Source organism: Cucurbita pepo, chromosome 3, assembly GCF_057944985.1.
Source record: "Cucurbita pepo subsp. pepo isolate OVF chromosome 3, ASM5794498v1, whole genome shotgun sequence".
Taxonomy (NCBI): Eukaryota; Viridiplantae; Streptophyta; class Magnoliopsida; order Cucurbitales; family Cucurbitaceae; genus Cucurbita; species Cucurbita pepo.
In genome coordinates, this window is record NC_141800.1 from 783,673 (window position 1) to 798,865 (window position 15,193).

Consider the following 15,193-nt stretch of genomic DNA (forward strand, 5'->3'; position numbering starts at 1 on the left):
GAGGATGATATCTTGAAATAGATATTTATTTGAAAAATTATTGTGAAAAAAGAAGTTTGAAAATAATATCTTCCTGAAGTAGGGACATGAGGACACCACGCGCTCAACGTAGTGTGTCCATATTCCACCCAACAGACCTGGACTCGTGTCCTCACTCTCATTATCTCCTTCTCTAAAACCCCATTTTCCCCCCACTTTTCAGATAAATCCTCCCTCCTTCATCTCTTCCCTTCTATTCCATTCATGGAGCAGCCATGAATCACTGCCGCCGTCGCCGCCTTTTCCTCCGCCACAACCGTCCCCATGCTCATCTTCACTGCCAATCTTAACTTGCACCTCCCTTTAACCTTTCCCCTTCGGCCCTCTCCACCACTCTCCACCACCACTTCCACTGCTGACACCGCCGCTGCCGCTGCCGCTGCCGCTGCCGCTGCCGCTGTCCGCCCCTTCCTGGTGCACAGCACCGCCCGTCAAACTAGTTTCACTGACCTCTCTCTCCTATCCGATTCGTCTTCCAGTTCCTTAGAACAGAGACTCTTATCACAGCTACGCCAGAGGAAAACGGATGAGGCCTGGATAACGTATACCCAATGTACTAATCTACCCAGCCCTACTTGTCTCAGCCGTTTAGTTTCTCAATTGTCTTACCAAAATACCCCTTCGAGCCTCACTCGAGCTCAGTCCATCCTCACGCGCCTCCGCCATGACAACCAGCTCCATCGTCTCGACGCCAATTCCCTCGGCCTCCTTGCCGTTGCCGCCGCCAAGGCTGGACACACTCCTTACGCCAGTTCTGTCATTAAGTCCATGCTTCGTTCGGGTTACCTTCCCCACGTAAAAGCGTGGAGCGCCGTCGTCAGCCGCCTTGCCGCTTCACCAGACGGTGGACCTGCAGAAGCAATCAAGCTATTCAGTTCAGTGACTCAGCGCCTCCGCCGGTTTGCAGATCCGGCAATAACAGCTGACTCGCGGCCGGACACAGCGGCCTTTAACGGCGTTCTCAATGCCTGCGCCAACATGGGTGCCTATGAGAAGTTTCTGCAATTGTTCGAGGAAATGGGAGAATTTGGTGCTGAGCCTGATGTTTTGACTTACAATGTCATGATCAAGCTCTGTGCGAGAGCCAATAGGAAGGATCTTATTGTGTATGTGTTGGAGATGATCCTTGCAAAGGATATTCCAATGTGTATGACGACTTTGCATTCGGTTGTGGCGGCTTATGTAGGGTTTGGAGATTTGGAAACCGCTGAGAAGGTAGTTCAAGCAATGAGGGAAGGGAAAAGAGATATTTGCAGGATTCTCAGGGATGGTAATTTGAAGGAGATCGAAGATGCGGAAGATTTGAATGAATATGAAGATGAAGATGAAGATGAGATATTCAAGAAGTTGCTTCCTAATTTGAATGAAGATAGTGATTCAGAGCCACCGTTGTTGCCAAAAGCCTATTCTCCTAACTCGAGAATTTATACGACTCTGATGAAAGGATATATGAATGAGGGTCGAGTAGCTGATACAATACGCATGCTCGAGGCAATGCGCAATCAGGGTGATCAATCCAGTCATCCTGATCATGTATCATATACGACTGTAGTTTCAGCTCTGGTAAAGGCAGGGTCGATGGACCGAGCACGTCAAGTGCTCGCTGAAATGACAAGAATTGGGTGTCCTGCTAATAGAATTACCTACAATATTCTCCTAAAGGGTTATTGCAGGTTGCTTCAGATGGACAAGGCCAGGGAGCTGCTTAAGGAGATGGTCAATGGGGCAGGCATTGAACCTGATGTGGTTTCTTATAACATCTTGATTGATGGATGCATACTGGTCGATGATAGTGCAGGAGCTCTTGGGTTCTTTAATGAGATGCGATCGAAAGGAATAGCACCCACCAAGGTTAGTTATACCACTCTGATGAAAGCTTTTGCTCAGTCGGGTCAACCAAAGCTAGCGAGGAAAGTGTTCGATGAAATGTTGAATGATCCTAGAGTGAAAGCTGATATAGTAGCCTGGAATATGTTGATTGAAGGGTATTGTAGACTAGGATTGATAGAAGAAGCAAAACAATTAGTCCAGAAAATGAAAGAGAATGGATTTTTCCCTGATGTTTCAACATATGGCAGTCTCGCCAATGGAATTTCTTTAGCTAGAAAACCAGGTGAAGCCCTTCTGCTATGGAATGAAGTAAAGGAGAGATGTTCAGTGAATAGAGGACATAAGTCTGATTCTTCATCTCCCCCTCCCTTGAAACCTGATGAAGGGCTATTGGATACTCTAGCCGATATATGTGTCCGGGCTGCTTTCTTTAGGAAGGCTCTAGAAATCGTGGCCTGTATGGAAGAGTATGGGATTCCACCCAACAAGACTAAGTACAGTAGAATTTACGTGGAAATGCATTCTAGGATGTTTACTAGTAAACATGCATCAAAGGCCAGACAGGATAGAAGGATTGAGAAGAAGAGAGCAGCTGAGGCTTTCAAGTTTTGGTTGGGTTTGCCCAATTCTTATTATGGGAGTGAGTGGAGATTGGAGCCTTTAGATCGTGATTATTAAGCCTGGCTTCGGATCGTTCCAACTCATTTCTCATTGGTCCTCTACCTCAACCATTCGGTATGTCACTGTAGTATATTGTCAAGGATTCCAATAGAAAAAGAAAATACGAAAAAGTAGAAATATTTATAGTGCATATTTGATTTTGTAAAAGTTTTCTGAGGGAAGATAATATATTGGACTGCATAATGCTAATGAAACAAAGTGCTTATTATGTATGTATTTATGTGGCAGTGCGTGTCTACAGCCTGAACTAGTTCATGTGCATTCCAACTTATGGAAAGCTCTGTGACCATCCTAATTTGAATATATGACCTATATTTGAATTCACAATTTATCTAAAGGGGCTTCTTGAAACATGAAAAACAATGCGTGAACTGCAAAGATAATATGGATATTATCCAGCAGAACAGCATCCTTTATGTACCGTTTAAATATTTCATTCATTGGAATATACTATGCAATTATTTCAGCATCAACTAATAAATAATACGTGCTTGGTATTGTGGAAGAGGCATCTGTAGCCTGGAGACATTGCGGGAGAAAAAATAGAGTAAAGAAAGTATGACCTCTCAATATCGCCCGGTTTTATCCTCCTGGCCTTGCTGATTGACTGGTGTACGATGAGAACAGCACCTGTTTAAAACATGAATGGGTTAGTGCAAAGATTGATAATGATCTGTTGATGCATAGTTTTGTTTTTTAATTGGTTTTATGCTTGCTAAGAGGATTGTGCACTAAACCTGGTATGTCTTTGGCCCCTTATAAAACAGATATCAAACACTATCAAGATTTTCTATTAAGGTAACGATGTCAGCTACTCGACCAATTCTATCTGCCAAGCTATATATTTCCTGCAGGCAATAGCATATGTGGTTAGCTTAGAGCCGAATGCGATAGGAAAAACCGTCTTTATGCTGCAACTCTGATTGTTTGTGAGTGCACTCATAAATCACTTGGCTTCTTTCTGTTGACTCATTTCCCCCACTTCGACCAAAATCCAGGACGCCATGTTCATCTGCATACTTGTCATAAAGGGATTCCTTCATTATTTCTACCACATCCTGCAAAGTTAATAATACATACGAAATTAGCACTTAAAAACTCGTGCAAGGTGAAGTTTGTAATTTTCTCATGGAATCCGTGTGATACGACCACAATTCGGTTATTAAAAATTAAGCTTGCCAACAACCTTTGTTTCATAATTAGATTTTTATTCTTCCAAAAAAAATCTAAAAAATGGAAATTCTAACGAATATTAGAAACTATGAAAAGAAGATTTTAATTTTTTCCCATTTTTCATTTTGAAAATTGACAACAAAAAAATAAAATAAATAAATAAATAAAATCTAAAAATGATGACGATGACAGTGTGAAAAACAAAACTAAAAGTGAGTAATAAACAAGCCTAATATATAAAGACGAGTATGAGTTATAGAAATTAAAATTTGGCTACATCCTTCAAGTGAAATTCGGGTTTCGAGCCACAACACCTGATGTTCTGCAGACATTTTTTCAAATTCATCTTTACAGCATCATCCAACATCTGCAAGTACCATAGTGATTTTGGAAAAAGTAAATTATCATCACTTTTTAAGCATCAGATGAGCATTCATATAAAAGGCTCTTCAATCAACTACACTCTGTTATTGTAAAACATTGAAAGATTAGATCCAATGTCGTTCAACTTTTACCAACTTGTGAAATCTATGTATGCAATAAGCCCGAAAGACTTGTGCTATTGCTCAGAATAAGCATTTCCCGGGCTCCGAATGTAAGGATTTATACAGTACTAGCGCGTTAAGGAACAAAAGATAAAAGGCTATGAATGACTTCCAAAATCATCAAGCAGCCACAATATTTTGTTTCCACGATTAAAAAAGCAGAGAATCACGACCATTATAAGAACTTATTCCTGGATTTCAAATATAGGAAATGTCGTCTTAGTGCTTAAGAAAAGACAAATACCGGACTCAAAAGCATGGTCATCTTTCCTGGAATCCCTCACAACAGCTACAGTTAGGCCCGGCCTTGGTTGCTGCATTACCACAAAAATAAATACCATGTGGAGAGACAGCTGCAGTCGCTTGCCGTAGTTGATTTTTGCCAAGTCCAGGATAACCTAAGAAATTGACAATGAAAAGTTATCTATAATGTCTGTTCATTGATCACACAGCATTCTTTTCAAGATAATTGTTCAAAATCCAGAAGTGAGCATGGGAAAGGATGACATAGAAGCATACCAACATCTATGACATGAATAACCTCTCTAACAGGGACTTTATTCTGGTCTTTTGAATGCTTTCGTACACCACCAAATATTACTAGTGTTACTCCCGCTTTTCAGATTTAAGTTGATCCACAAAATATAGTTAGCCAAAGAAAATGTTGACAATCAGCAATTCTGAATTTGTATAAAATGTTACCTTTAACAAGTTCATGTCCATAGATGGATGAACATAAGGATTGAAGTATATGACAGAAGACATCCGAACCACATTCCCCAGAGCAATCTCTTGGGAGAATGAGAAAAAATCAAGCAACTCGGTTTCTCTTGCATTAGAGTTAGAATGTTGCAACTCCTCAGGTGTATAGACTGTGACTTGGAATTTTTTATTGAAACAGCCGCCAGATACAAATAGTTGCCTGAAAATATATGAAAAGTTGCTCAATCTGTACTAGTAAGGAATGGTAATTAGAAACCCACAACATAAACACCTGGTACAAGTGTTATAGTGTAATTAAAAAAAATTAATTGATTTCATAACGCAGCAAATAAGTTAAACTATTTTTAGCCCTATGAATTGATATTATCAGACAGTGAGAGTCATCGAACTACTTGTTGGTGCGTGATTGTTTTAGTTACTTTATTTTGTTTTTGCACAGGTCTTGGTGTCTGATTTCAATCATTGAAATTTGAAAGTGAAATGACGAAAAATTTACGGAATTGTTAATGTATAGCATAAATATGGTCTCCCCGTTCAAGAAGAAAAATCAATTAAGGTGAACATTACTCAACATCCTAAAACTGTTGAACAAAATAAAAACGTACGAATCAAAATTTATTTTCTGCTTATATAATGAAATTCCTAATGAATAAGATATTGATGTATGTACTTGCAAGCAAGAGAAGTTTAAACAGATCCTATGGGCCAAAGAAAAACATCTGACCCGTCAACTTTTACCACCCATGGGGAAATATAGAAAATACACCAAGTTTGGTAGAAATATTGTACCTCCTCCAATATCCATGTAATTATTAATTACTCTTATAATTCAGTAACAGTCATAAAATCTCCAGGGATGCCTGCATCAGCTAGATCTCCAGTCAGTTCACACTCTACAGTTCGAGGCACCCCCCCTTCTTCATGGTCATCAGATATAGTGAGTTCTTACAGCCTGGAAAGATTTAAGAAGAATCTAATATTTACAGTAGAAGGAAAATGACGGAAAATACACTCAAGAAGAAGGTGTAATTAATAAAACTAAAAAAGAATTGAGAGCATATTCAGCATTTAGAAGTTACCGTATTTTTTGAGAGTCGGTTGCTTCAGCAGTAGTTCGAATGGTGAATGTTTCTTTTACACCCATCCAACTCACAAATGATGGAGGTGAAACCTTGCCATCAGGAAAGATGCGATCAATATTGCTTTTACACTATGCACAATCAAGGTTCATTTGCATCACGAAAGGCTTGAGAGTGCTAACTTTAACAACAATAACGCGCACTGATACAAGCTTGTCTGTCATGTCCCAAAATAATATAGCCTACATCATTTCCTTAAAGTAAACTTCGGGCTTCATAATAAATTTTTTAGAAGCTAACAAGTACCAATATATGACGCCTTCAAGTTCTTCAAAGCAAGCATAGATTCTGAATAGTTGTGCAATCGAACTAGGATTTGACGTCTTCTAAATTGTGCATCCATTTGGTCCTCATTACCTGCTTTAAAGACGAGTTAAGCATCCTGAGCTGAAACTCTGAAGGTATTTTATAGTATATAAATAGAGAATGAAATTCTCGCAATAATTTGTGTTACCTGTTGAATTGCAGCACTCATACATTTGAGAACAACTTTAGGATTTTCCTTTAGCATTAGGTAAAATCCATGTTGATCGCAAGTCTTCCTGGACTGTTGAAAGTCGATAGACAAAATAAAGATGACACGATCATCACCGATAGCCTGTTAAAATAATTGAACGTCAGTTCCCTCCTCCACGTGATGCTAAGAACAAGTGAGAGGAGCATCGATAGGATTAGTCAGCTACTTTTGCAAAGCAACAGATTGAAATGTTTTTGCATTATAAAGGTGAAAACGCAATGGATATTGGATATGAAACGAATCCAATCTACCTAACAATATTTACATTAACTACTCGGATCCAGAACCAAATTCAAACTACGCTTCGTTTCAAGTATAGTAGGAGGAGATGTTGATTACCAGCAGTTACTGACTTAGACAAATGAAAATCAGTTCCTCCAACCTAGAAACGAGGCATTTCTAGTCTCTGTTATAGTGCACAAGAAAAGCGTACCGAGATATCTGTTGACCCTAAAACAGTCTCAAGATTCAATAGGAAATCGATGTTGCGAAATCAACTGAATCGCGCAAGCTGGAAGCGACCTTGCAGGAGCTACCTACATCCAATTCTTGATGCAAGAACGTATCTCGAACAATTAAAACCCGCGCCACAGAATTTCGTCAACTTATCCCAAGAAAACGAACAAAAATGAAAAATCAAACTCAAACGAGAGAGAGAATCACCTGTGAAGCGAGATGTCGACCTGCGGGAGAAGAAAAAGGAAAATGAGCTTGAGCCATCCATTTTCGACAGTGAAGACAACGCGGGAAACTCCCGCTCCATGCGCGTCTTCTCTATGTATGATTCGTCCATTTTTGGCGGGAAAGATAGAAGGCAGCGGGTTTAGTTTAGGAATGTAGACTGGGGCGGCCATGGGCCCACCCGATGCGTTTTAGTTTTATTTTTAAAATATATTTGAATTATAATTTATCTTAAAAAACAAAAAACAATTTCATTTATCTCAACACATTTCTGTCATTTTTACACTTTTTTGGGATTAAAATTTTAATTTACTTTTTACAAACTTGGGTTTACTCTGTCGACTTAGTCAATCTATAATTAATATAGTATTGTTACATTGTTCTCTTTTCACATTCAAATACGATCTAAAAGGTTAAAACATAATCAGATGGATCCATAATCCTACAATAAAGTTTTCATTGAAACCCAGAAATGTTGAGTACGGGAAAGGGTTAAATGAGGAACATCTACAACACTATTCATGAACTAAAAAGGTAAAACATGACAACCACTTTTTGGATTCTGAAAGGTTCGAAATTCTTGTTCTGCCGAGATCACAAGCACCACGAGTACACAGACACGACGACAACGGCGATACCAAGTCAGCAATGCCCCCATATGATTGGTATCAGATGCTCAGCTTGCAGCACAACGACCTTCACATTTCACCAGAAAACCCAGATTTGGAATACCAACATCATGAAACACTGGACCAGACAGACACCAGGACAAGCCACAGCCATTAGTATTGTGTTCTTGCTAAGATGGCAACAGAGTCAATTCTTGATCCACATCTGCGGCTGCCGCAGCTGAGAAAAGATCTTTTGGGCCTGTATGGAATGATTTTCAGTTACCTAAGTTAGATGAGCAGTGAGAGGCATCAGTGAACCTTTGAGTTTTGACAAGAAAGTGGGAGGCTTCCTTTGGGACATTATCAGATATTCACAAGCCGAGAGTCCTGATCAACAGTTAATTAACTCTTTCGAGTATCGAAACCCGCCCAAATTCATGATTCTGACTTACCTTACTGCAAGCATAAAGTTGGCAAAAGCATACCATCAACATTAGGTCTGGAAGTTCGGTGAGCTGTTGTTAGGCTCTCTGTTGGTGTTAGCTGTTGTCATTTTGTTTGCATAACTGCAAAAGATTCATTCTCTTTGCTCATCTCCTCCCTCAAAGCACCCGAATTCCTATTACTTTTTGCACATGAACCTGAATTGTGTGAATCGGTATTCCGTCCTTCACGACAAAGCTCCTTGATTTCTTGGTCATTCGTTTTGGACATCTTCGTTGTAATTGGTTTATTTGATTTCGAATTCATATTAGGCTGAATATTAGCACGAGTTGCAGTCTTGGGTAACACTCTAGCGGGTTGAACCCTTGAAGGCTTGGTCTTACTTTGGCCTCCATTTGTGCTAACATTTCCAGCTCCAGTCTTAGTCATGCCACCAGGTACAGCAAGATTAGATTTCATGCTAGATGTTTTCCCCTACAAAATACGGTCACAAAAAGGTCTTTAAATGTCACAATTCTGGAATTTTGAAAAATAAAAACACGAGAGGTATGTTTGTTTTCCAGAGTTTATGACATGGCAGATTATGAGAAGGAACCGAGTGCTCTCTATGCTGTCACCATCGGGAAGGCTTATGACAACAATTTTTTAGCTTCCTTGCTTAGCAGAACGACTTGAAAAAAAAAAACACCTTTCAACTAAAGATACTGGTTCATATAATAAAAATACAAAACTTACCCCATCAAAGTATCCAATTTTAGGTGATGGCAATCGAAGGCCCGAAGGCTTCATTGAAGTAGGAGGAAGTGAAGAAGACTGCGAAGAAGTTTTCTTTACTGGCTGAGACCGCAAACCAGTAGTCTGAGTATTGGGTCCAACAGGATGGTTTCCTCCATCATTAGATGCGTCACTGTCTATAGAGATTCTTTTGCTCGAAACTGAGTGAAGGCTGGCTCTTGTGCTATTTGATCGTTGTTCAAGAGTAGAATTTGATGATGACTCTGTCGACCACTCACTAATAGAACTAGCAGGTGATATTCCTGAAGAATGCTTAGTTTGGGATATCAAGTAAGACGAGAGACGAGAATTCTCAACAGGAGTTTTGACCTTCGATCCAACTCGTGATGACATTTTTGGGATACAGCCAGAGGAAGGTGAAGCCTTACCCTCTGTTTTTCTCCTCGCATCTTTGGAGAAAGAGTTACCGACCTTGTCAGATGAACTTCCAGAAAGGTCAGAGGAAGTCTTTTGCTGAATCTTAGCTGCAGTTGGAATTCGGGTAAGCTTAGCAGTACTTCTAAGACTAACTGAATCCCGCCTGCCTGCAATTAGCGTGAAAAGAGGTTGAATATGTAGATCTGTGCATCCCATTTCAAAGAATATATTTTGCTAAATTAAAAGTTCTAATCACCTGCACGTCCTGCATCACTGGTAGTGCCATCCTTTTCAGTGGCAGGAAGATTGTGACCAAGGGAAGGCCTCTTTATCGATGTTGAGATCGAAGGAAGCCTGCTGACTGCCTTCAATTGCTAGAAAATTAAGGATAAAAATCTTTCCTCAGAAGCAGCAAAAAAATGTGGCCAAATAAGTAGAAAATGCTCGACAAAGAAATGTGATAGCTATTAGACAGGCAAATCCTAATCCATAGTCAGAAATTTTACTGTTATACACTTCCCTATCTTCCTTGGCATCATTCACTAAAAGCTAACAAACATAATGAACTTCAACGTTAATTTCATACTAATGGAGTAAAATGTAGTCTAACCGAAAAAATCCAGATATAAATTTCGAAACCAGGAGACACTTGAATGATATAGGTTATATATATAAGGCAATTAGGTTTGTGCTTCACCTGTCCACTGCGTGGTTGAGAAGAAGTTTGCATAATAGTTCTACCCGGTCCTTGCAACCCATGAGTTTGCTTTCTGGAAGCAGACCTATCCTTTATCTGAAATATTACACGGTTACATTATGAGTTTGAGTATACAAGAAAGGTTTAAATCTAACTTTGACCTTTGTATTTTTAAACTTATTGATCTTTATACTTTCAAATGTTCTATTTTGATTCCTAAAGTTTGAATAAAAGTTTTCTTTGTCCCTTGAACACAAGACCTTTTAGTGCATTTAACAAAAATATGACATGGCAGTGTTTTAGTCACCACCTATATTAGGAATGATATCAAATCAGAGAACAAGTGAACCAAAATTTCAGTTAAATGCTAGACAACAAATTTGATAACAAGGATAAAAAATAACTTCTATGAAAATTCACGAATCAAAAAACTTTTGGAAGTGTAAAAAACAAAGGATAATAGCTTTAAGGTTCTATCAACGAAAAAGAGATTTACACCTATGAAACACTAAGAGGATGCAAAAATTTGTTCAACTTACCTTATTTTGTGAAGTAAGATCAAGCCGTCCTGGAGCTGAAAATAATGCGTATTGTTAGATTCGGTTCTGATGAGATACAAAGTTATTATATAAAAAATTCATAAATCATGCTCCTGCAGAACTAATCAACAGACAGATACGCATGTAGAAAAAGAAAAGGTACAAATGGGGGGGAAAATACAAAAGCTGAATTGTCAATGGGGGAGGGAAAAGGAGAATAATCTCTCAGCTGTCAGAAAATAGCCGAGGAATGAATAAAGAGAAGAAATTTATGTTTTGTTTTCTCCTGTTCACTTCCGCATGAATCTTTCTATCTAACAAATACAAGGTGGCGATTCGATACAGCACGCACGTAACTTCATGCTTCGGAAAGAAAAGTGGTTCTTCGAGCAGTAACCATACCAAATTTGAGCTAGGTTATAAAGGGCGAGATTCTCATTTTATCTAAATCATGCAAAAAATCACTTTTTTCATTAAACAAGATCTTTGGGTACAAAGTTACTCACATGGCGGTTTGCATGTTGCCTTTCGCCCGGATTCAGCTTTACTCCTCGAGTTACCCATCCCAATAATTCTACTAGATTTCTGAATTGAAGCCCTTACATCTTCGAATAAATTTCCCTCAATGCTGTCCAATGGCATAATTTCACTTTCCAACGAAGAAATTGAATCTGAAGATTTCTGAACATCTTCTGAAATTTTCGGTAGTGCACGCTTTTCAATCCTGCCTACTGGTGCAATCATGCTCGTTAACTCCTCAGGATCCAAAAACCCTGAAATACAAAAGTTTCGAACTGTAAGAGGTATATTGGGACAAAACTAAAACCACATCTCAAAAGCAAATAAAAGAATACCTGCACTAGTGAAGAAAGCGCTATCCCATGCTAAACTCTTACGCAAGTTATATTTTCCATTTCTTCTGATCCTTTCCGGTTCCGAAGATTGGAGTGATTGAGGTTCATCCTCTCTCTGTTCGAAGGCGTCTGTTCCCTCCTCTATTCTGCTAGAATCTACGGTCCCTAATTGTCTGATATCGTCCTGTTCCTCGTCCTCCTTCGTAATGTCTACAAAACCACATAAAAAAAGAGAAAAAAAAAGTCGAATAAAATCTCCAAAACTTCCAAGTTTCCCAAAATTAAGCAAATCTTCTAGTTCTTAAACCCAAGAAAATCCATGCAAAAGTACCGCAGATGAACAACGCGCAACGAAGTAGAGAAAATTAAATTCTCGACCAAAAACAGAACTAAAGCCACTGCTTGAATTTGAGTGGCAAAAGAGAATATCGAACAACCAAGAAAAAACCATAGAACAGAAATCGAACACAAGCAGCTCCATATATAGAACATAATGCAGAAACACAAAATTATCAGAAAAATCAAGATTCGCGACACAATAAACAGAACGAGGGTGAAATGAACAATTTCCGGAACAGACCTAAAGAATTGACGTCGTGGAGATCACAGGAAGGAGAAGAGAGGAGGAAATCGTCCTCGGAGGCAAAATCGATGAGGCTGAGACGGCTAAAACGCCGATCGTGATCAGCGCCTGCGGCGTCCATGGAGATCGATCTGGAAGATCCGCCAAAGCGATGATGATCCTGAACGATTTTGAAAATCGAAGGCGGAGAGGGACGGGAGGTTTTGGAGAGGGAAAAGGAGGGTTGTGATTATTTTTATTTGTTTGTTTGAAATCGGTGGAAGTGGCGGTTTAAAATTAGAAACTTCTAATTTGCAAGACGGCCCTTTAGTTATAGGATTATTACAATTCCACCACAAACTTTTAATTTGAACGACTCCCTAGACTTTTGAATATTTGAAAATACAAAAACCATATATAAATATTATTCCAATCAAATAGTACTCAACTTTACCGTTAAACTTGGCCTCTATACAAAATATAATATATATATTATAGTTTTCAATTTTCGTAGCATTAAAAGGAATTGGGTTAGTATTTAAATTTAATAATTCTTATTGTTAATTTGTAGTTTAACAATGAATAAATAATTGATGTAAGTTGAATTATGGTTCGAGTATTTGATACATTTAAAGTATTTATTATTTGAGAAGATAATTATATCGTTCTCAAAATTTAATAATTATTTGAGAGGAGGATAATTGGGTTATTTGAGAGGAGGATAATTGGGTTAGTTCGATTTTACGACTGTAAACCTTATTACATCCAACTTTATGACTTAATGTTCACCAACCCAAATATATTTTTTCGAGTCAATTCAAGCATAGCACAAAGAATAAGACACCAACCCGACCCCAAAGATAAGAACACGTATTGGTTGTCAAAACAGCTTAATCAAAATCTCCCCTTGATCCAATCTAAATCTGTCAAAATAATCAAAATCTACCTAGAAGAGTTACTTCACTAGCTTGGGAATCAAACTACCAACATGAACACCAATTATCATGTTGGGAATCAAAGTAGCCTGACAATGCAGAATGGATTCAATTAAAGCTCGACATGGGTGTTGATATATTAATATTTCAGAGCAAAATGGAAGGAATTCTAAAAAGCCAAACGATGTCAAAAATCAGACTGCAAGTAGGGAGCCAATAACTACATAATAGTCCATAACAACGAATAATTAAGATCTGAAATAAGCTGACAAGCTCTACCAAGCAAACTTAAGACCTAGGCTTCTCCTTCTTCTCCTTGAAAAGAGCAAGGAGAGACACCCCAGAGACCTTCACAACCTTGAATCGAACACCAGGAATATCTCCGACCGCATGTCCTTTACGACCAAATCCAGCAATCAACACTTCATCCTGCAATCACAGTTGTCATATCAGTTTCAAAGCTTCTCATCTCTTTTTTTAAGGGGGAGAGAGGGTGCAGACTTACATTTTCTTCTATATAATTCAGGCACCCATCGTTGGGTACGAATGCAGCAATCTTTTTCCCGTTCTTGATGAGTTGGACCCTGGCACATTTTCTAATGGCAGAATTGGGCTGCTTAGCCTCAATACCTCTGAAATCAGATTACCATTGCTCATTTAGGTACCAAACATTTAAAAATAGCAAAGCAAAACTCAAAGAGCAGTTTACATAACAATATACATTACGTATGAATGAACTGACCAATATTTAGAGTGAAGAGAATAAATGGAAGGAAAAAAAAAGGTCAGTGAGTCTCAGAGAGAACCAGCAGAAAATATCAATCGGGACACTACATCTAAGAACTCAATAACATCTGATGTTACTACAAAGATTAAAATCAAGTTGGGTGACAGTCACTTGTCGTGTTGGGTCGTCGAATCGACTATGATAAATAAAATACATCTAATTATCAAATGGGAGAAATAGGAGCTCCCAACATCAAAATCAATCAGGTAACTCTGACTGAAGTGCTTGGATAGAATCTATTATGACAAAATCACACAATAAAACTAATGTAAGGAATGAGAAAGGACAACTTAGATGAAATGCATTATATTTTCTGAGTATGCTCGCAACTCCCTTTTGAAAAAATTCTTAAGATAACAAAAAGTATGCTTGAAATCTTACATCTTTTCCAACACAATGCCCTTGGCATGAGAAGATCCGGCAAATGGCTTCTTCCATTCATTGCCAAGGTGAGACTTCTTATAAGATTTGTCAGCCCACCTTTGCCTTCTACGGTGGGACTTCAGCTTGCGCCCAGCTCCCATACCTCGTGTCTTCCTGTTGGATTAGGTCATAACAATAAACATCAATCGATCAAAACCAGGTCCAAAACCACAACCCGCGCTTCGACAGGAGTTTTCCAAATGGCTATAGATTTTACTCGCCATTATAGAATTCGTAACAAATTCAAATACTTGCGCGTCAAAAAAAAGTCTACTGGTAATTGCAAATCAGATGAAATTCTAACAAGTATTAATTAAAACTAAAATGGCAAAAACTCCTAAGAATCATTCACTCCTTCGACCATATTCATACAAGATAGGTTATACATCCAAAAGTAATCCAACTCATTGTAACAAAAATCAATTCTAGTCCCATACTCCATGTATTCATACTAAAAACGGATGTGATTGTAGGAAAAAAAAAAAAACGACAGTAAAGAAAGTAAATCATTTTCAAAGCCGATCCAAGCAAGTAGAAATCACAAAACGATCAAATGAACTATCTTACCCCATGTTTGCAGAGACAACTGGTTCTTCGACTGTAGATGGAGGAGCAGCACCAAAACCCTAACTAAGCTTCAAGGATAAACCAGAAACGAATAAACGATAATATATGGAGAACCTGGGCCGGATGGGTTGAAATTTCGGCCCACCATTTTGGGCTAATTTCTATCGTTTTGAGCCCAAACAATGCATCAAAATTATTTTATAAACATTTTTTTAGGAGTTTTCAAAAATTCCAAACTAAAATTTAGTTTATAAGCTTCCACTCATTTAAATTCAAATTTATTATTAATTTTTA

General features: G+C 38.4%; 2 protein-coding genes, 1 non-coding gene and 1 pseudogene across 4 annotated transcripts; 1 reads left to right on the plus strand and 3 right to left on the minus strand.

The window, feature by feature from the left end:
• The first annotated feature begins 63 nt into the window (after positions 1–63).
• HCF152 (Tetratricopeptide repeat (TPR)-like superfamily protein) lies at positions 64–2,881 on the plus strand. Its single transcript, XM_023672513.2, has one exon. The coding sequence runs from the start codon at positions 304–306 to the stop codon at positions 2,545–2,547; it is 2,244 nt and encodes a 747-aa protein (XP_023528281.2). The 5' UTR covers positions 64–303; the 3' UTR covers positions 2,548–2,881.
• A 1,215-nt stretch (positions 2,882–4,096) lies between these two features.
• Positions 4,097–7,440, minus strand: LOC111791582 (putative DNA helicase MCM8; annotated as a pseudogene). Its single transcript, XR_015420470.1, has 9 exons — positions 7,311–7,440; positions 7,081–7,097; positions 6,585–6,728; positions 6,377–6,487; positions 6,071–6,287; positions 5,781–5,943; positions 4,971–5,190; positions 4,788–4,883; positions 4,097–4,666 (listed from the first exon to the last, which is right to left on the minus strand). The product of XR_015420470.1 is annotated as a putative DNA helicase MCM8 (transcript).
• Positions 7,441–7,765: 325 nt separating this feature from the next.
• On the minus strand, positions 7,766–12,459 carry LOC111789741 (uncharacterized). Its single transcript, XR_015420390.1, has 8 exons — positions 12,206–12,459; positions 11,626–11,835; positions 11,278–11,544; positions 10,772–10,806; positions 10,233–10,328; positions 9,792–9,909; positions 9,119–9,702; positions 7,766–8,857 (listed from the first exon to the last, which is right to left on the minus strand). It is a non-coding gene; the product is annotated as an uncharacterized LOC111789741 (transcript).
• Positions 12,460–13,229: 770 nt separating this feature from the next.
• LOC111789826 (small ribosomal subunit protein uS12) lies at positions 13,230–15,003 on the minus strand. Its single transcript, XM_023670528.2, has 4 exons — positions 14,900–15,003; positions 14,291–14,446; positions 13,628–13,754; positions 13,230–13,551 (listed from the first exon to the last, which is right to left on the minus strand). The coding sequence occupies exons 1-4, from the start codon at positions 14,902–14,904 to the stop codon at positions 13,411–13,413; spliced, it is 429 nt and encodes a 142-aa protein (XP_023526296.1). The 5' UTR covers positions 14,905–15,003; the 3' UTR covers positions 13,230–13,410.
• Between the last annotated feature and the right edge of the window lie 190 nt (positions 15,004–15,193).